General features: G+C 37.1%; 1 protein-coding gene and 1 long non-coding RNA gene across 3 annotated transcripts; one reads left to right on the plus strand and one right to left on the minus strand.

The window, feature by feature from the left end:
• Positions 1-9,946: 9,946 nt before the first annotated feature.
• Positions 9,947-21,201, minus strand: LOC148272196 (vitellogenin-like). 2 transcript variants are annotated; one of them, XM_088240378.1, is made up of 13 exons: positions 21,116-21,201; positions 18,492-18,587; positions 17,488-17,690; positions 16,622-16,873; positions 16,112-16,330; positions 15,611-16,032; positions 14,020-15,258; positions 13,720-13,933; positions 12,621-13,620; positions 11,593-12,531; positions 11,318-11,516; positions 10,519-11,203; positions 9,947-10,404 (listed from the first exon to the last, which is right to left on the minus strand). In XM_088240378.1, the coding sequence occupies exons 1-13, from the start codon at positions 21,147-21,149 to the stop codon at positions 10,255-10,257; spliced, it is 5,652 nt and encodes a 1,883-aa protein (XP_088096504.1). In that variant the 5' UTR covers positions 21,150-21,201; the 3' UTR covers positions 9,947-10,254. The 2 variants fall into 2 exon arrangements, with proteins under 2 accessions (XP_088096504.1, XP_088096505.1); XM_088240379.1 differs by having other exon boundaries at positions 17,865-18,587; positions 21,116-21,200.
• Positions 18,395-20,281, plus strand: LOC148272197 (uncharacterized). Its single transcript, XR_015824906.1, has 2 exons — positions 18,395-19,490; positions 19,888-20,281. It is a non-coding gene; the product is annotated as an uncharacterized LOC148272197 (long non-coding RNA).
• Positions 21,202-21,981: the final 780 nt, after the last annotated feature.

The following is a 21,981-nucleotide window of genomic DNA, read 5'->3' on the forward strand; positions in this document are numbered from 1 at the left end:
CACTTGGTTAAATCAATTGAAACTTCTTAGATTTATTTCAAATAATTAAATAAGTAATTTTTGTATTATGGTTTTGCCAACATTGGCTTTTATGGAGAGCCACGTAGCGCATTGCAATGTTCGCATGTGTATATGTATACAGGGTGTCACTCCTTTTTTGTGCTTTGTATCCCGGAGCCGTGTAAATACGTGATTATAATAACCATGCGTTGTGTCCTGGTTCCGTGTTTTCACGTGGTTTACCAGCAGCGAAAAAGTACTCATAAAAGTCACTAGATGTCAATAAAATGATATTTTTTAGACAGCTGGTAAACCACGTGAAAAACTCTGATAGACACTAGCTCTAATATTTGTTATAAAAGTAGTCAACTTGTTGGATATGCGGATGATATCAGCATTGTCGGAAGATCAATAACAGCCATCAAAGAGGTCTTTGATCCCTTGGAAACAGCTGCACGAGGTGTAGGACTGCAAATCAATGTTGATTAAACAAAAATGATGACACAGAGCCGAAACCCACCGCACAGAACAAGAGGCTGTGTCCAATACAAAGATAACTACTCCTTCAAAGTGGTCGAGCAATTCACCACCCTGGGCTCCAGTATAACTGAGAATAATGAGGATCCAGCATAAATCAGAAAAAGAATCACAGCAGCCAACAAAACATACTGTTCTTTGCTGCCAGTGTTCAAATCACGTAACGTACACAGGAAAACCAAAATAACCATATACAAAACAATTATACGTACTGTATTGGCATATGGGTGTAAGGCGCTAACACTGACAGTAAAGATGGCTGAAATGCTGGACACTTTTGAACGAAAAGTACTCAGAAGAATCTGCGGACCAGTGAAGAAGAATAATAAGTGGCGCATTCGGTATAACGAAGAACTTTACAATATATACCAGGCCCCGAGCATCTCGGCACATATGAAGATGCTTAGATTACGATGGGCCGGACATGTACAGCGAATGCCCGACTCACGTGTCCCTAAAACAATAATGAGCGGACACCCGGGAGGAAAGAGATTAGTGAAGACCCAGGCTGAGATGGGAGGATGAAGTGAGAAAGGATGCAGCGCAGTTTCTCCAGGTGGCAAATTGGAACCGACAGAGTTGGAGGCGAAAGTTGCAGGAGGCCAAAGCTCGATATGGGCTGTAGCGCCATCGGAGAGAGAGGTAAACCACGCGAAAACACGGGACTGGGACACAAAGCATGGTTATATAATCGCGTGTTTACACGGCTCCGGGATACAAAGTGTTAATAAAGAATAAATAAATATATATATATGTCCTAATATTAACTTATATCTAATTACCATTAAAATATATACTAATTATTAACATTTCTGAATGAACCCCCTAAAAAACATACAAAAATTGATACTAAGAGTGATGCTGTGATGTCTCCCCACTTTCCCATCGGAGACGTTGTTCCAATTCATGAAGGTACTGGACATTAGACAATTTTTATTGGTTTTTTTATGTATTTGTGTAAATAAAAAATAAAAACAAACAAATAAATACAGAATTTCAATGAGAAGCTTTTTGCGACATTTAGCCATTACCCAAAACACTTAATTAGTTGAATCGACCAAACCGTATAAGTTTTTTTCTGTTTTTATAACGTTGAACTATGAAATATCATTTACAAAACTGTTTACTTTACTTCATTTGACGTTTAAACACTAGAGTGGTCATATATGAAGCAAAGTGTAGTCGCATGCAATAACAACGAATCTCCTAATGAACCACTCTTTACTCCCGCCAGAAGATTCATTTTTCATCAGATTTCAACGCTTATCAGTTCATAGTTTTCCTCTTCGTTCTAATTCTCAAGGCACTCTCTTAATACCCGTCCACAATTCCTCTTTCTTCTCTAACTCATATAGTGTCCATGCGGCTCGACCGAGGAATTATCTCCCATCCACCATCAAAGATGTTACTACATTATCTCTATTTAAATCACGTCTGAAGAAACATTTTCTTTCTCTTCTTTAATCTCTCCTCCTTTTCTTTTTCCTCATTTTTCCCTTTTCCCATTGAGTAATAGTTTTGATTTAAGGTAATTTATAAACAAATACGTTTATTTATATTTTTATATATCTTTAGCTTTTTAATATTTTTTTCTATTGAATATGTTCTGTAACTTGAATTATAAAAACAAAACTTTTATTTTATTGGTTGGTTGGAAGAAATTGCCATTTGGCAATAAGCCCGCGAATGTACAAAAAGTTAAATAAATAAAATAAAATAAGATTTAGAATAGCGCCCCTAGAGAGAAGACTAATCAATTTACCTTAATGTAACATATGATCAAAATACGCTGCATTTGGTTTACAAAAGTACTGCCCTATGCACCTCTGGACGCGAAAAGGGAAATTAAGATGACTTAAAATAATTCATTTAGCATCTCAACAAATCCGCAAAAAGTTTTTTGAAATTATAAAAAATAAATTATACACAAATCAGGTTATCTAAAGACGTCTGTCAAAACATCATGTATTCATACATAATTGGGTTATTTTTTACAGTAGGTCGGACTCCAAAGTTCAAGGTATATTTAACTTTTAAAAATTAATCAATATTCATTTGCAAAAAATTACTTAGCCCAAAGATTGACAAATAATCCCCGAACGTTAACCAATATTTTAGTATGTCCAAACGTTTGAAGATAATACATCAATCAACATTGCCATTGCCTATTCCAGCGGCGCTATTCTGAACCGCTCTCGCGGCCGTAAAAAACGCCTATAAAGCCTATATCTATATCTATATATATATCTATATCTATATTAGGGCTTTACTTCCTTAATATAAATATTAGTCAAAATACACAATAATACTAACTAACTAATAAATATTTTGAATTCAATAAAGTTTTTTTTTATCCTCACATGTCCATCTTCAAATTTTCTTGGTCTTTTTTATATCTTAATTTAACCTCAATAGACTTTTTTTCTTAGATGTTTTTTCTTTCTATATATTTTTGTCTTTTTTTCTTTATATTTCTTTCTAAGTATTTTACGTGAGCTTTCCTTTTTATGAGATTTATATTACATAAAAAAAACGATAAAATGTTTTTAAAAAACATCGCTTTTCTTTTGGATTTATAGGCTTTTAATAGGATGCTCTTGAATGTTAATAGGGCAGCATCTGTCTAGTCTAGCCAATGCATCTAGCCACTCGTTTCCGAAACTGACAGTTATGTCAGAATTAAATTCGACTTCAAAATTCACTTATTTCTCTCTCATATTTTTAATAGGCTTTTTTAAAAAAAAGTGCCAACCTCAAAACGATTACAAATTGTAATAAATCATAATTAAATGAAAAATTGCTCGGTGGAACAAAATTTTTGATTTTCTTAATGCGTAGATAAACGTATCGAGGGGTTCTAGATCCGTCGGTATAAACTGATGTACTTCAAAACATCAAAACTTAACTACATCAAAATTTGATGGTGGGGGGATCAGTAGTTTATCTTTGTAGTCGGTCTGGAGACTTTTTTCTTCAGCTATGACGTCATACTGAAGCTTTGTCATTTTAGAGCGTAGATATATGTACCCTGACGTACGCTTCCCCTTGTTTCATGTCGATGTACCTTCCCAAAACTTGAAGGTTGAGGGTCGGTAGTATATCTTTGTAATCGCTAGAGAGAATTCATCTTCAACTATACCGTCAAGGTGAAGGTATGACGTCTTTATCTTCCCATCATTATCGAGGCCCAGCATCTACTGCTTTTTAATCAGTTTTATTCGCCTTTACATATTTGTAATTGCCAATTTTTCTAGATTTTGAATTTAAAACTTAATTCACATTCTCATTCACAGTTCACATTTTATAGAAATATACCTAATAGATATGTAGATAATTTTAAAGTTACGGAAATCACTTTATTACCGTTTAAGTATATTTACAAAAGTTTTTTACAGGTAAGCTATAAAAAAATATCATATATTTGCACCTAAATAGGAGGTACATTATATAATGTAAGTAATATATACTACAAATTGATATTTTTCTGTGGTTCTGTGTGATACAACAACTCTCATCCATAAAATCAACTCAAACGATGTAACTTCGTGATATTATATTATACAGATATATTATCCATTACTTTAATATATAATTAATTAAAAAATAAATAAATAATAGCGCTTTGAATTCAGTTGATATTAGGTATTCAATTGAAATGTCAAGTGGCCGCATTGTTCTAGTAATTGATAGTGCTAAAAACGGCCGCGTGGAGCGCTGTATGTCCTTCAATATGACGCATGAAAGTAATTATGGTCTTATGTCAAAAGTACCATCTCAAAGAAAAATAGTCCTTAAGAAAAAATGTTTGAAATACTGTTTTCCAAATCAATAATCTTTAAATAATTTGTGTAATCTGCAAGTTTAATCTTGAAGAAAAAACCCGCACTGGGGTTAAAACATTCAAAATATAGTATACTTATTTGTATGAAAAATTAAGCTGGAATAATCGGCTAGTTTCTTGGCTCACCGCAGGCGCTGGGCGCACTTTATTAAAATTTATATTTATATTAGGATAAAAATACAAACGGTGTAAATGGTTTACAATAAATATAAATTATTTATTTGTTTTTCTGTAAATAAAGTTACAATAAAACATTATTATGGTTAGTCAAGTATAATGGTAAACTGCGCATAATCGCTTCTTTACACGGTTCGCCCTTGGCTATTTCAGTAGTGGTATACCGGAGGACTCTGATGTTTTAAGCATAAATAGAATCTGAATATATGAACAAAATGACATTCATAACTCAATTTCGCAAAAAATGCGACATCCGGCGTTTTAGCTTTAAGATACAGAATTTTTGATTTTTGGAATTGGAATTGGAGAAAAATGATGAAAGTAGGTTGAATGCTGTCGAAATGCGATCCCTCTGGCGAAAGTGTGGTAAAACGATGTATGATAGGTGCACAATGTCGAGATCCGTGAAGTGTGTAAGGCTGAGACAATGCATTATCGACAGAATCAAGAAAGGGGTGCTGCGTTGGTTTGGACATGTAGAGCGAAAGAACGGCTAAAACGATGTCGATGGATGCAGAAATCGAGGAAGACCGAGAAAGACATGGCACGAACAAGTGCATCAAATACTTGAAGATGGACGTGTCAAAAGTATGAATAATGCGTGTATGAGAAGATGTATGAATGTAGAGGAAGCGAGGTCTGTAGGCCAAGATAGAGTGATATGGCGTTCTATCCTCGCTGCCTACTCCTACGGAGAAACTGCGTGATGGTTTGTTTGTTTTAATTATATTATGTTCATTATTTCAATTATTATTTTATGTTATTCTTGTATTTATATTTTTGTTGTCTATTGTTTAAATTGTTATTCGTGTTCTTCTTATGTTTATTTTAAATAAATGTAATTTGTTTTTGGCCGATGTTATCATGTTTTGGTAGAAGGCCGTAATAGAGGGAAAAAAATACATTTTTAATACCCACCATCTATTGACAAAATTTGAAAGCTATGTAAAGAATGTTCACATTTGTTTCAGAATTTGTCCAAAGATGGCAGTAACACATTTCATTTTCGAAAATTTGTGTATTTGAGTAGTATCTAGCATAGTTGCATTATTTTTTTATAGATGTCACGAATAGTGATTTGGCCGAATATCAAATATTAGGCCACGCTCTCGGCCGAAGCGCCGAATATTCGGGGCGGGCGTATTAGTGGCGTATACAAGTTTTGTGTATCATCATCACATTGTGTCACTTATTAATAATAATTATTAGTACCGCGAAACCGTCCAATTTTGCCCTTAATGAATATTTTGCCCACTGAGTCTAATCTATGCTGAATAGAGTGAGCCGATGATGTATGAAGTTTTTTATTTTTTTAGACACCAAAGTGAAAGGGGTCTAAAATGTTGCATTTTGAATCACATTGAAAGTAAAAAATATTTCATACTTCTTTTGGCCCTCAACCGAGGTTTGAAGTTTATCAGTGTCTGAACATTTAGTAATTTATTTATATTGATAAAATTATTTTTTGTTTGTAAAGATATAACTTAATCTTATTACAAATTTGAACACGTTTTAAAACTACCGAAATGCAAAAAGTTTACCCTCAGTGGAACTGATTCCGTTGAGCGCCTGGCTAATATTGACGAAAACAATGGCTCATTAAAACAATGCTACCCATTTATTACAAAACAAAGTGCAACTCACGCCCTTAGATGCTTATTTAATAAGGTTTAATGCACATTGTAAAATTTAATTGTACTGATTTCTTACCTAAATACGAAATGAAAGCCGGTTTAGAGCAAAAAATCGACTTTTTCGAAAACTTCAAGCTCTGGTTGAGGGTCAAAAGTAGTGTCGAATATTTTTTTAAAATTTTTTTGCATTCCATGTAATCTAAAAGGCAACTTTTTAAACCCCTTTCATTTCGAAATTCGGAAAAAAATAGTATCAGCCCACCCAAATACTCAATCTTTAAAAAAATATATTTCCATTTGATTTCGGTAAATTTGGTACATTAAGGAGGAAAGTGAATTTATATCACTAATTTCACTCGGAAGCTTTGTCACTAACTTTACTCAGTGGCTTGTCAAAACCTGTCAAAGTGCGCGTGTAATTTGTTGCGGACCAATTACTAATCGGTATTTTTTTAATATACTGCTCGACGGCAAAGACAAAGGTAAGGTTTTCTTGTTTCAAAGGTTGTGACAAAGGTTTTCAGATCATTTCCTGTTTATATTATTCTGCTGTCAGTAGCTTAAATTAAGAATTATGACGATAGGCAAATTTACCCGCATCAGTTGAGCCTCTGGGTTGTCAATTTTTCCCAAAAGAAAAATGTGTTAAGGCTGTCACTTTCTTATTTTCATAAAAAGTTTAAATTAAATTAAAACTATTATGAAAGTTTAGCACACATTTGGTATTTTCGATTTCAAAAAATAACATTATTGTGGATAATTTAATTTAATTCTTCTTTGCCTTTCTCAATTCATTTAAAAATGTGTAATATTCCTTGTATTGCTTTTCAATAGTTTCTGAAGCATTTCTCATTTTTTGTACCATATACAATTTTTTTCTATCTGGAGTTAACCAGCTTCCATTATTATCCATCCTCAAACGATATTTTTTCACTTTCGTAGCTATGGACTTAGGTTCCGAAATAATTTATATTGATTTTTAAAATTGATGTCGTCTGGTTTAAATCTTTTTTGTTGTTCTTAAACTATATTAGTGAAACAGTTATTATCTCTCACAACAAAGGTATATTCAACAATATTTTGGGTTTGTCCAAATTATTGTAGACAGAAAGAAAGAATTGAAGGAATATAGATGTTCAAATATGCGCAGAATGGTGAAAGTCACACAGTGTGTAAAGTGGCCACTTAAACCAGCCATAGATGCTTAGACTTCTATATAACCTTCTCTTAAATGTTCTTCATGTCTGTTGTAATATGTTAATAGATATATTTGCCATTTCGAAAAATGTCTGTATCTACCTCATATTAAAAATTTACATTTCGGTAATTAAGACTAGGATTATTGGTATGTGTAGGTACTTAAATAAAACATTTCCATAAATAAAGAAGATAATTTTTTTTTAAGTTATCAATCAGATTTTTACAACATTAAGGCCTATAAGTTGCTTGTTGGCGGGTAAAGTTGCCCACTTGTTTTTAGACGAATCTTTTATTGTTTAGCCATTGAAAATATATTCAAACGACTATTTTGCCAACAATATTTTGAGTTTGTCCAAATTTTTGTTGACAAGGACTGGATTCAACTCCCTGGGGAGCTGTTTATATTAACATATTACAACAGAGATGAAGAACATTTAAGAGAAGGTAATATGGAAGTCTAGGCATCTACAGGGCTTATGACCTGTAAATGGCTGGTTTAAGTGGCCACTTTACACACTGTGTAACATTCACCATTCTGCCTATATTTGAACATCCATATTCCTTCAATTCTTTCATCTGTTGATGTTTGTGAAGTTAAAGAGCTGAAACCTTTATTTATGCGGGTGAGATTCATCTAATTGAATTATTTCACCTACATACTAGGAAATGAACCTGAAAAATTTATTTTTTCAATTTCTATACTTCTTCATGGACCAGGTAATTTATCAACAATATTTTGAGTTTGTCCAAATTTTTGTAGACAAGGACTGGATTCAACTCCCTGGGGAGCTGTTTATATTAACATATTACAACAGACATAAAAAAATAATTCAATCTGCAATTTTAAATTCCTGCAAAAAACGCTTATTCCATCGGCCACGCCTCTAATACGTCACGATTCATGTTTATTTGTTCCTGGCTATTGAAATTTGTTTAAAACAATATCACGAATCTTGAAGTCACAACAACCAAGGCCAAACACGTCGCAATATTCTAGATTGAAAACACCCATTTGAATAAATAATTTAAATCAACCATGTCGGGAATCAAATCCGAGACCTCTAGCACGGTAGGCAAACGCGCTGACCATTACACCGCGAGGCCGACCATTACGCCACGAGGGACACGCCAATGGTAAATACCCATGAGGTGTGGAAAAAAACCACTGTTCTCCTCCACAATCCAGGGAGAAAATACGGAAATATGTTTTTACGAAGAAAAGTCAGACCGCGCTTCCTCTAATGATTAAACATTATTAAGTTTACTTACAAAACATTATTTAAACTTTAATAAAGAATTCTTTTTGCGAATGTCAAACTCTACTCGTTTTACCAACAGGGGTGCACATTATGTAGAAATACGATTTTCAAAAACATGTTTAAAGTTGAAAGGAGGGTGCCGGGAACAGGGTGATCGCACTGAAATCTATTTTGGCAAAAAGATGTTTATCGCGGGAGGCTAAACTAGCAGTTAACAATGGAGTTCTAGTGCCAACTCTAATGTATGGGAGCGAAGTATGGAACTGGAAAAATAATTTTGAAAGTACGTTAAATGCTGTCGAGATGCGATCCCTCGGGCGAATGTGTGGTAAAACGATGTATGATAGGTGCACAAATGTCGAGATTCGTGAACTGTGTGTAAGGCTGAGACATACATTATGGACAGAATCAAGAAAGGGGTGCTGCGTTGGTTTGGACATGTAGAGCGAATGGACAGCGAAAGAACGGCTAAAAGGATGTTGATGGATGCAGGAGTCGAGGAAGACCGAGAAAGATATGGCACGAACAAGTGCATCAAATACTTGAAGATGGACATGTCGAGAGTAGGAATAATCGGCGTGCGTGCATGAGAAGATGTATGAATGTAGAGGAAGCGAGGTCTGTATGCAAAGATTGAGTGATGTGGCTTTTAATCATTTCTGCCTACCAATGCGGAGAAACAGCTTGATGGTCTGTTGTTGTTGTATATTAAATGTTATTTTCCAAAATGGTAAAAAAATATAAAGAATTTAAGGAAAGCATCTGATTAGCAGCCATAAAAAACTAATTTTGTTTGTAAACATTCAAATACAAACTTTTTTCAAAAATTAACATTCAAATAATTGCAAAATGCACATCTCAGGTTGTGTGTTCAAGCCAGACTTTAAAAATCATTGAAACTGGCTGATTAATAATTCAATTCTTTTTGTATTATAAAAACACGAATTTATGTATTATTTATCATCTGTCAAAGTAAAAAACATTCCATCTGTTGTGTGGATTTGATTATTCACTCTTTTTACAAATGCGCTATTATCTCAGTTTCACTTTTCTACTACGTTCCATTGTTAAGTGCACCATAAAATAAATATAAACGGAAGAACTTTAAAGTGCGTACAAATTTCTATACAGTCCACAACATCAGTGTACAAAACCTAAAAGGTAATGAATGAGCTGACCAAACAATAAATCAATTTTCGCTTATGTTCCACTGTATTCGTATCATTGAATTAATATATCTTGAGAATTTGCATGAATTTTTTGTTTTGAAAAGTATGTGAATAGAAAAATAAATGTTATAAATAATTGCTTTCTTTATTGAATAAATTTATTGTTTACATAGTTCGTATTTTACAAAATTGATCAAAAGTTCCGAAAGAAATGGGTTGCTAACTAGTCTAAATTCTAAGTACTAAAGATATTATAATATATTTTAATCAATACATGTTCATAGCCGGTCATCGTCCCCAGTAAACTGTCTGAGATCTTCATAACTCATATCTTCCTCAATATCGTTGTTCTCTTTCTAATCATGTTTTCTTTGGGTTCTAGTGAGTGGACAGGGTTTTTGGTTGACTGGGTGTCTTCCTCTGTTAACGGAGACGGTTTAGTTCTTGCATCCGACTGGGACTCTGAAGTGTTCCTGTTCGTTGGGCTGGTGCTGCTTCTCGTTCAGCTGTGGATTGTGGCCATTCTTGATCTGTTGTTTGTACTGTTGGAACTGCTCGTTCTTTTCAGACTCGCAACGGACGTTCACCTGAGGAAATCAAGTAACAAAATCAGATACACGTGCGGCCGATGTAACTGTGTAAATGACATTAATAATGTTATGGATTTCCGATTGATGACGAAGATACAAAATATAACTTACCCTGAGTTGAGTTTCTCCATCAGAGCGGTAGTTGTCTGGGCAAGCTGGGAGAGTGCGGTGGGTGATGCAAATCTTTCCCTTGCTCTCGTAATATTGAACGCGGTACTGAAGGTTGTTGCTTTGGTTTTTTCCGTATGCCTTGGTCTTCCTCAATCCTTTTCCTTCGCCGCTTTCCTCGCTGGAGGAACTGTCTCGACTTTGAGCGAAAGCTTTCTCGCCGTTGTTGTAGTAGTTGGGAACATGGAGAGAAGGACTCTGGTAGCTGCGGGGTAAGCATGGCTTCTTACTGGCGATTTCAGAGTAGTTCTTAGAAGTTCCATAGCACAAGTCGTTCTGGATGGAGTACAAAGCAGCGGTGTAAGCTGGGTCGCTGTGGTAGCACTCCCTCTGGGAGATCACGTCATATTTCTCACCAGACATGGCACCGCAGATACCTCTAGTTGTGTTGCGGTATGTTTGGGTTCCTTCAATCTTGAGGCGTTCTCCGTCGAACAAGATCAAGAGTTTTCCATCTCCGACTTCCAGGGAAATCTCTTCACCAAGGTTCCATGCCTTCAACAATCTATTTTGAGCTGAATGACCCCAGTACTCGGAGACGTCATCTTTTCCTAGTTTCTTGGGCTGGTTCTCAACGGTCAGTACATTCTTGTTCAGTTCAACATCGACATCATCACCATTGTCATCCCTAAAAATATTACAAATAATAAACATTGGATATGAAAATCATCAAATCGATTTTGTTGATCATAGATTAGGCACTTTAGAAAAAAATATTGAATAAATAGGATAACATTTGTACCTGTAATATACACGTACGGTAACTCCACCCTTATTTTCATCGTTTCTCATGAGAACAGTGGTTGACTTGACTCCACTATCCCATCCATTGATGGAACTGGAGCCGTTCGACATGATCGTGTGCATGCACTTGCCAATTTGGTATTCGTAAGTCAAGTTGGAGAAGGTGTTGATCTTATTCTTCTCGACGGAGCAAGTAGCTGTAAAATATAATCATAGATTAATTAAGATCATTAGAATTTATTTCACGAAATAAACCTCCATCGTGATACTTACGATTGTATTTTTCATCGAAGAAACGGTCTTTTATGAAGTCGAGTGGTGATTTATTAGGGTGAATCGAAAAGATAGAAGCAGTAATTGGAGAAAGACTGATGTTTCTGAAGTGCAACTCAGCAGATGGGGTGCTTATATCCAAGTTAAGAGCGGTATGGTCTGGGTGCAAATGAGCCTCCAACTCGATGTGATGTTGCTTTCCGCTGTTATCAACCCAATTTTCTTCAACGTCGTAATAGTTGAATCTGCGACCGAAGTCGTAAATCTGGTATGAGAAGTTCTTGGCAGCAGGGCCGATGTTTTCGTAAGAAGCCTGCAGTTTTATGACGTCCATGATGCTCGCTTGGACAGTGATGTTATTGCAAGAAGGCATCAGGTAGTTTCCGCGAGACATTTCTTTCTGGCACTGCTTAGCTTCTGGGGTGGTCTGCAAGTAGTTTTTGCGTTCCTTGGACTGTTCCATATGAGCTTTCATGTCGATGGAAGCATCATCCTTCTCGTTTTTACCGTACCTAATGTGCATTTGGAAGTCTGCGATGGTGTTGAATCTGAGAGCTTTCTCGTAATTAAACTTGGGGCTTGATGGCATCTTGACGGCAGCGGCAGAGTACAGGTAGAATTGTTTGTTGTTCACATCGTTCTTGGCGTAGTAGAAATATCCTTGAACGGTCTTATCCACAGGACTGCTTGCACCGGCAGCAACGGCAACATAACTGGCCTTCTTTTGTCCATCGAACTGCAGCTTGACTGCAAGAAGTTTAGATTCGGGGCCACGAATACCTTCGGAAACCTTATCGAGCATCTTTCTTTGTCCCTTCTCGTTAGCCATATCTCCAGCAGGTACATCCTTGATAGCGTCTTTTGGTGATTCCCATGGTTTGCCATTTTGCTTTCCATCGACCCACTGTCCGGGCTTGATGTTGTTGTACTTATTGCTTGCTAAAATAAAAGGTATAGTTTTTTTTATTATTTAACACTCTATAGATAAAGTATTGTTTGATACAAAAATAGTTCATCGTTCAACTTACAGTAAGAAGCAGAGAACTTCATTCTGTGTGTAGAAGACTCTGACGCCAAGTAGGTGACTGATCCCCTAGCGCGGTTGAGAGAGTTGGAATAGCGGTGAGGGTTGATGATGGTAAGCATCTGTTCCTGCCTTGATGATAGTGGAGGCAGTTCTGGTTTCTCTTCGGTTTCGTAGTGGAAGCGGAAAGCCATACCAGTAGTATGTTGACCATACACTTTGTCCAAAGAGAACTGAGATTTCGAGTTTCCGGCTTGTTTCCATCCAGCATCAAGAGATGGAATTTGGAATTTCTTCCCGTCAGAGTTTGATGTGTATGGGACTTGTTTGTATTGGTAGACCTTCACATTTTCCTTCTGGTCAAGAAGACCGACTTCCACTGAAACATCTGAGTTTTGGAAGTCCAAATCAGCGCGCATGCGTAGAGGAAGGTACACCTGAGACTTGTGCTGGACTCCAGCAATCATATGGCGTTTACCCATGGGGCAGTAGAAACCTACGCGTCCATCGTAATCAGAGGCGAACACGGCGCGAATTTCGGCACTCACGTTCAAAGCGGCAACGCTGATGCCATGAGTTTGGATTTGAGCTCGGACATGGCTGTTGACATTAATAGCTACTGGGTTCTTGAACTTGTAATAGAATGCAAGCCCAGAGACAAGTGGAAACATGATTTCTACGTTTTCGTTGTTGTAGAATTTAGTGATGTTGGAGTCCATGCCTCTTTTGAGGTCACCTGACCAATCATTGATATTGTTGGTCATGTGCTGGATATAGTCTTCTCCAAAAGCAAAGAATCTTTCCTGGTTCATGATCTTAACGAGCAAATTGGCTTCCAAAGATTCCGCCCGATTGCCTTGAATGTTCAAATTCTTAAGAAGTGATTCGATGCTGTCTTTGTTGTTGGATGATGATCCAGATTTCTTATTTTGCCTCTGCTTCTCATTGTAGGCATTGGTAAACAGTTCGTATAGTTTTCCAACACTGGAAACACTACCAGCAAGCTGTAAAATAAAGCAAGTATGATAAAAACGTTTTTTATAAGTTATTATTATAAAATCTTGGCGAGTAGGTCATGTAAAATAAGCATAGTAATATGTTACCCTTGGTGATTTCATCCAAGATTGCAGTTTAGCATTGTAGATGTAGCTGAAACTCTGGGGAACGATACTGTCGTCACTTCCAATATAACTGAAGGACTGGAAATATGCGTCATTTTCATTTTCTGATTGGTAGTCTTCCATCATTTTGCTTGAATATTGGATTCCGTATTCTTTTTGGCTCAGCATTGGCTGGGCAGCTTGAGCATAGCGGGACCTTAAAATTACAAAAAAAATATGTATATCTCGAATAAAATTTTCAAATATCAAGATATACTCGTAAATGATTACAGTTATGCTTACAATTCCCTGTGTTGTTCTCCATTGAGTTGAGCTGCATAGTTGATGGTAGATTGGACAGCGGAGCGAACTTGGTAGCTGGAGTCAGTATTAGTAGCCTGGGCCATACGTTGGAGCATAGCGGCGGTGGGTTTAGCCTTCATCAGTTGGTAGACAGCTGCCACACGAACCGGGTAGTCGTCTCCTTGATTCTGGTAAATGGCGTACAGAGCGTAGCGGGTCTCATGAGGGAACAACTCCGCTACTTGACGATAGTTCTTGACCATTTGAGTACGGGCATATTTGGAAGCGTGGCGTTTTCCTTCGATGTATGGACCAAAAGCACGGAAGATAGCCGGGTGTCCCAAGTTTCCAATGGCTTGAATGTACACCTGATATTTGTGGCTGTCCTTCTTTTGAATGGCTTCATTCAACTCTCTTTCCAAATAAGGCAGAACTTCTTCAGATACGATTTGGTAACTCTTCTTGGCTAGACGTCCGTAGGTGTGTGTTGGGTAGTAATGGTGGGCAGTTTTATTATCAACATGAGCCACACGGATAAACTTGGTAGCGGAGATGAGTGCGGAGCTGTTCAAATACCGTTGGTGGCTGACTTCGGGGCTGATGGCGAACTTGAAGAAGTCTGAAAGCAACTCCTTGGTCGGGTAACGCAGGTTTTCGGGAAGGGATGCGACTACCTGCGCAGCTGCTTCTCCACTGATGTATTTCTTATTGATCCAAGATTTGATTTGGTAGTAAGCGGGCTGGGTTCCTGCTTGGGCAATAGCATCACGGTATACTCTCCAGGCAACATTATGACTGAGGTCAGAGTTGCAGTGATAAACTTTATTTGTGACTTGATCCAACTCCTTGGCATTCATTACGATGATAAAATTAACGAGCCTGTTCCACTTTGTAACGGTATCAGCATCTAGCATGTTGTTGGGGTCTCGCAGATCCTTTTGGATTTCGATAGTGAGCTGATAGACCTGTTCAATAAGGTCTGTGCGAGAAACGTCTTTAGAAACGCCATTGCTGAAAAATGTGTTAGGAGAATTTTCCATATGTGGCCTCTCTTCCCATGAGTCAGATGAGGAGCTGGAACTTGAGCTAGAGCTGGAACTGCTTGAGCTAGAACTGCTGGAGCTAGAGCTGCTTGAGCTAGAGCTGCTGGAGGAACTCGAGTTGGGAGAGTTCTTACCATTCTTATTATCCTGCTTATTATATGCTTTCCTGATGGAATTACCTTCTGGCAAAGCGGACCTATAACGAAAATAATGAAAAAAATTATAAGAAACAAATTGATTTTTTTTTACATTGTATGTTTTCTCCACATACTCGAATAATACAAGTTTACAATTGAAGAGATACGTGCATGAAGATGAAGTAATTTCGCAAATTTGCAATAATTTACTGTTTTACATAGATGAAGATTTTATGCACTGCCCTTTCATATATAACCGACTACACCATCAAATAGTGGCAGAAAACCAACTTTGAAAGAAAATGAAGGTCTGATATTATAAACTTTTGTACTAGTGTTCAAAACTTTAACCCCAGATATCTTTGTTTTTGTTACATTATACCTTTATCCACTTGTGTCTGAAATTCTTACCTTCTGTTTCTTCCTCCCCTCTCTTGCGATTGGCGTTGTTGTCCATGATGTTGATTTTGGTCTTGTTTTTGTTTCTTGTGACCAGCCTCTTGGCTTTCGCTAGAGCTGGAGCTGCTGGAAGATGAAGAGCTGCTTGAAGAAGAAGAGCTGCTGGAGGAAGATGAGCTGCTTGAAGAGTCATCATTTCCGTGACGCTGTGAAATGCTGTAAATCAGGTTTCCGGCATCACGAAGAGCGGTGGAATGTTTAGCTGACATGTCATCGGAATGTTGGTAAGATCGGAGAGTCATGTTGATGCTGCTTACAACCATGGCTTTGTGCTCGCCATACATGACAGGGCTCACTTCAACCTTGCTTGAGGAGTATGCAGAGTACACGGTGTTGTTTTCCTTGTCAGCGATGATTCTGAACAATGTGCCTCTCTACAAAAAATAATCAATTGAATACATCGTTTAATTCTTAAATTAAACCTTTAATTCGTAAGATATAACTATTACTTACGTTAAGGAAGTTGTCCCTATTCTTTGAAGCGTATTTCCATTGAGCTCCGTTGGAGACGCCCACGTGGTAAGCCACGCGCTTTTCGCAATCTGAGTAGTCTTTTGTCTTTGTGATTTCCAACAACCTACCAGGTTTCTGGTGTTCTGCATCTACCAGAGGTGCCAAGAAAGGTGCGCGGAGCAGGACATCAAGAGGAAGAGGAGACACTGTGTACAGAGTCTGCAAAAAAAATATAAGTGTTTTGGTCAAGATGTTCTCATTGCACAGCGGTCTTCAAATTTTACATAATAGCTATCTCCTCAAAGACCGAGATAACTGTAGGAACAGAAACACACACACAGTGTTTTCAGAAAAACAATGTCTCATTTAAACACGCTAGTAGATAGAAAAGGCAGACTATGTTGGCCGTAAAATTTATTAAAGCAAAAATATCATTGTTGCCATATTTCAAAGATAATCTGATTTAAGCGAAGATTATTTGTATTTTCATAATAAAGTAAAATTATGTACCTTGCACTTTCCTGTGACATCTGATTCCATTTTGGTGTAAGTGCCATCTCCTTTGTGCTCATCCAAGAAAGAATTTCCACCCAGATTGCGCCTGCTGGTATCGTACTGCAGGGTGCTGAGGATACCCTTCAGCATGTTCACCTCCTGGGATCCCATGGATTGAGGAACCTCCAACCGCTTCACGATACTTCCGCTCATGTGGGCGACGAAGTACTTGCCTTCCAACTCAGCATACGTCTGAGGGTTCAGCTCCTGGAAAGGAAAATAAGATTACAATATTTAAAGCTTAAAATCAGATTAGAATATTTATAGCTTAAAAGCCTAAATGGAATCTGTCTCAAAAATATGATGTGTAGCTTGATAGCTATTTGCTGATGGCTTCGACCCAAATGATGTCCAATACGTCAGCAAAAAGAACAAACATTAAACATGTGTAACAACTCAGATGAACATCATTGACCATTCAGCTCTTACATTCACATGTCTATAATGTTTCCAACTGTTGATATTTGAGGAGTAAAAGGACTTACGCTTTTATTGATGTAGGCCCGTAAATCAATATTTTTGTAAAATACGTGTGGTATGATAATTATTAACCCATTTGATACCATCACTATCGAATTGATCTTCAATTTTTCACACCAAAGTGTTGTTTTACACCTTCGTTTTCTGCCTATTTTTTGCTGTCAGTTGTCATTTCGTCGCTTCAGTTCGTTTTTGTCCAACATACCAAAACACAAATTTGTAGAAATAAAGCTTCAAAGATTTTTTTATGAAATAGGCATAAATAATGACCAACAAATGAAAAACTGCATGGCAGGCAACAAGGCGGAGTAATAATAAATTATCAATCAATCAATATTTACTGGCAGATCTCCCTCGGGTCCGTCTGGAAGCTGCTGGTGTTCAAGATGGGCGTAGTGCACGTTGTCAAGATACCCCATGATCTTCCCATCTTGCTGAGCCTGCAGCCGGAGGCGGAGTCGCAGGCGGACTCCGGTCCACTGCTCGCGCACCGATGTCATGGTGCGGACATCAGTCTCGTAGTAATATACTCCGGTCTTCCATTCTAGCATAGAAAGAAATAAGTTGTAGACAAATTTTACTTGATCTAAACAATTCATTTTCATATGAATTTATTCGACCAAAATAACAAAACAAACAAAACAGAATATGTAAGACGTTAAATTTGGATAGACCAGGAACCCTTGAGCATTGGCTTAATATTAAGAAGGTTACATACTCTCCAATAGCAAGACGCCTTGTAACATAATTTATCTGATAAGAAAAATGTCAATCTCCAAATTAATTATGTTTAACTGCCTAGCTGTTTTTCTAATCGGCATAACCAGAAAGAAGTTAGTTCTGGATGCCGGACGGTAAAACAGTCTGATGATGCCATCGGAGATGTCCATGAAGAACATAAAAATTGATACTCTCCAAAATGGCTGAGTTTTCGATAAAACCTCTAATTAGTCTGAATAAATTATGCTTGGACGTCGTGTCTGGCGTCATGTCTGAATTACGAATGCGATAGTGCTCGACCACTTTCAGTTCAATTTTAACGCTTACAAATTCATGATTTACCTCTTTGGTCTTATTCTCAAAGCACCTTCTTAATTTCCATCCACAATTCTTCTTTCTTCTCCAACTCATATATTGTCCATGCGGCTCGACTATGGAGTTATTCTTCATGTACTATCAAAGGTGTTTCTTTGGTCGCTCTATTTAAATTACGCCCAAGGTAAGATATCCTTCCTCTTTCTTAATCTCTTTTCTTTTTCGCTATTTTTATCCTCTTTACTTATGGACGACCGTATACAAAATTTCAAACAAATCAAGAAATTACATAATGATTAAAAATACTTACGGTCGTGTTCGTTCCCATGGTTTGACTGTCCACCATTCTTGTATTGGTTTTGTTTCTGGTTGCCGTGGTTCGGGTTAGTGGCTGTAATAGCCACGACTGAAAAAAAGACAACTTTTGGTTAGTTGATTTCTTGAAAGTAATGTATTTCTAGAAGATGGAAGAAGAATTGAAAATAAATATAGCCACCAAATTTCTTGCATCATCGCAGTCATCAAATTCTGATCGGTTGCGTAAAATTACGATAGTGTAAAACTCCTACGCTCCTTGATTAAAATTGTGGTTTTCAGATTGATTCGCAAATTCTGAAAAGTTTTTAATATTGAGAGATTTGTTCTATGTTTTTTTAAGGTCTTCTTCTAGGTTATAATCCTAGAATTGGTCTGCACCAAGGACTCGTCAACTGCCAACCACTTCATTTCTTGATAGCTGCTACAGCACACATCCCCGATCACCTCATGGTCTATGTAATTATATCTCAAGCGCCCTATATATATAGCGCCGTTTTTGTGAAAATCACCTCAAGGGCGCTGTACAATCAATAAATATCCCAGTACGTCTTGCAGCTACAGAGTGCATGGACGGTTGGGATTCTAGTTCCTCATTTACAATTAAGATCAATAAAAAAATATAATCGATAGGAGCTAGATTTCAGATTTCAGGACGTCTTGCAGCTACAGAGCGCATAGACAGTTAGAAATTTAGCCCTCATTTACACATTTTAAAAATTGACAAATAAATTTAGTGTTTTAATGATATTTAAAAAAAATAATATTTGAATAATAAAAAAATAGTAAGATTTCAACACGTCTTGCAGCTACTAAGCGTATAGATGATTGGAATTCTAGACCCCATTTACAAAATTTAGGTATTTTAAAGTTGATATATAAAAGCTAGATAACCAATCATCGTGCAGCTACAAAGCGCATGGATGAGTGGAATTCTAGCAAAGTTAAAATGATATCAATAAATTTACAAAAAATAGAGCATAGTAGTAAATTTGTCAAGTGTTCATGCCAAGAAGTAAGAAATAAAAAACTGTTTCAACTCCATGGTTAACAAAGGGAGATAGATGTCCGAAGAGAAGCTTTTGTAGACAGTAGGTAGATACCGTCACCATGTGGCCCACTGGCTGCTTGATAATTTTTGGAAACGCACGTGTGTAGTTGCTGGGGGGTTATGCCTATTGTTCCAACGACTTGGTGTCCATTTTGGTCCGTATTATTTCGTTTTATGAGACGCAACATTCCTGTTCAATTTACTTTTTTACATGAAAATTACACAAAGACGTGTATGAGCGGTTAGATTTATCATTTTGTATGTTATTAGAAGGAAAGTATTTGAAATATTATGTATGATTAACTCCCTCAATCGTTCTCTCGACGATGGCAAAGAGCAGGTCTGGGTATCTGATGCTACGGCCCATCAAATTGAACCGTTGTTGGGTAACTCTATTCGGGAGTTGCCTTGTTTCGCCAGCCCTCCTCAATACCTGGTCGTTTTCCGAAATGACTGTGATCAGACAAAAGGATCTCCGCCATGCCCCCTTTGCACCATATCTCGAAGACAACTAGACGCCTGGTTAATTTTTTTCGTTTCGCTGGCATACAGCAGCACGCTCCAGACGAGATGTTTAACATTTTATCAATGACTCTGACTCTTGAGATGCAAAAATCTTTAATTTAAGGTATATTTTAATTTTAAAAATTCCAACATGGATAGAGAATACATTATAAAAGAGAATATGGAAGTCAAGGCATTTACAGGGCTTATGACCTGTCATTGGCTGGTTTAAGTGGCCACTTTACACACTGTGTAACATTCACCATTTTGCCTATGTTTGAACATCCATATTTCTTCCATTTGTTGATTTTAGTGAAGTTAAAGAGCTGTGACTTAGACATCCATATTCCCTTTTCTAAGGTATTCTTCATCCCTGTTGTAATTTGTTAATCTTAATGATCCCCGAGGGGGTGATATCCAGTCTTTTATCTACAAACATTTGGACAAACTCAAATATTGTAATAAAACCAACTGGTCCAAGAAGAAGTTTAAAAATTGGAAAATTATTTTCAGGCGTTGCCTAGTATGTGAAACTATTCGGTCAGGTGGATCTCTTCACAGTAATAAAGGTGTCGGCTCTTTAACTTCACTAAAATCAACAAATGGAAGGAATAAAGAAATATATAATTGCCTAAAATTTCGCGATCTGCTGGGAACTGCCTTAGACCTAACGGGACAACCTAACGTAACTCACCGGGACAGAATTGGTTAAGGAAAATTTGATGGCCATTGTGAAGTATTGAAATGGAGTGATAACGATAAATCATTTCATGAATTCATCATTCATGAAATCATAACATGAACGATTCGAGTTAAATTTAAAAAATCAAAGCTAACTTATCGATTTTCCCAAGCCAGATGCGACTCAGTCAGCAAGAATGAAATCCCCTAAAATCAATAGTGTATCCCTTAATGGGATCTCTCACAGATTCAACCAGGAAAATAGGATGCAAGTTGAACTAAATGAGTTGAAATATAAAAATCTGGCCAAATCAGAAGATGTTTTAAAAAATACCAAGAACACAAAGTGATGATTTAATGAAATAGAGAAGTTTTTTACTTACCAAAGATCGCAAGGAATAAGAAAAAGGCCCTCATGGTGTGAGCTGCCCAGAGAGGTACCTTGAGTCTAATCGATCAAGACCGTCTGAAGATTGGAGCGCAGAACAGCCCTTATATATGCGAGAATCCCTTACTCCGCATATTCTGCACGCTGTCGATCTGACGCTTCACCTCTGATCTGTGACCCGCCACATTATATCAGCGAAAGTAGGGAAATCTCTTATCTACTACTCTGATTAAATGTTGCAAATTAGATTCATTGTATTGAGATGACTCCAATATTTAATATTCCTAATCTCCTACATTACATGAACATGCCTCCGTGGCTGGCTACTGATAGCTCAATCACAAATAACTCATCACCAGTGGCGCTACAGCCCGTTGTGGGCCCTGGCCTCCTCCAGAATATGTCTCCATTCGTCCCTGGACCCCACGGCTCTTCTTCAGTTCGTCAGGCCAACCGCTCTAATGTCACTTTTCACATTATCCAGCCATCTTAATTTTGGTCTGCCTCTGCTTCGTCTGCCTTCCGGAGTGGTATAAAGAATCTTTTTTGGGTACGGTATCATTAATTCTGTGCCTATGGCCCAACCATTGTAATCTTCTTATTTTGATAAATTGTGCAATGTTATTGCAATCACAAATAACTATAATGCTAATAAGCGACGTGGTAACAATTTCACACCTTGGTTATTTATCGTATTCGCGATCACAATGGAACATCCGTGAACACCTTATATTAAATGTCAAAATATTTACGTTTTGCGACGTATAATCCTGCTGCGCAATCACATATTTGGATTTCACCGGTGTAAATATGGAAAATATTCCAAAACTGCTATTTTTATTTATTCATTTATTTATTTAT

This window comes from Micrasema longulum, unplaced genomic scaffold (genome assembly GCF_059751315.1).
Source record: "Micrasema longulum isolate JH-2025_06_02 unplaced genomic scaffold, ASM5975131v1 h1tg002440l, whole genome shotgun sequence".
NCBI lineage: Eukaryota > Metazoa > Arthropoda > Insecta > Trichoptera > Brachycentridae > Micrasema > Micrasema longulum.

Bases quoted from the DNA above. Each gene is read 5' to 3' on its own strand.
- LOC148272196 (XM_088240378.1), bottom strand. From the start codon at position 21,149: ATGAGGGCCTTTTTCTTATTCCTTGCGATCTTTG. The intron at 13,621-13,719 runs GTAACATATTAC...TTTATTTTACAG, and splicing joins CTTGGATGAAATCACCAAGG to CTTGCTGGTAGTGTTTCCAG. The intron at 11,204-11,317 runs GTACAAATGTTA...TAATATTTTTAG, and splicing joins ACCGTACGTGTATATTACAG to GGATGACAATGGTGATGATG.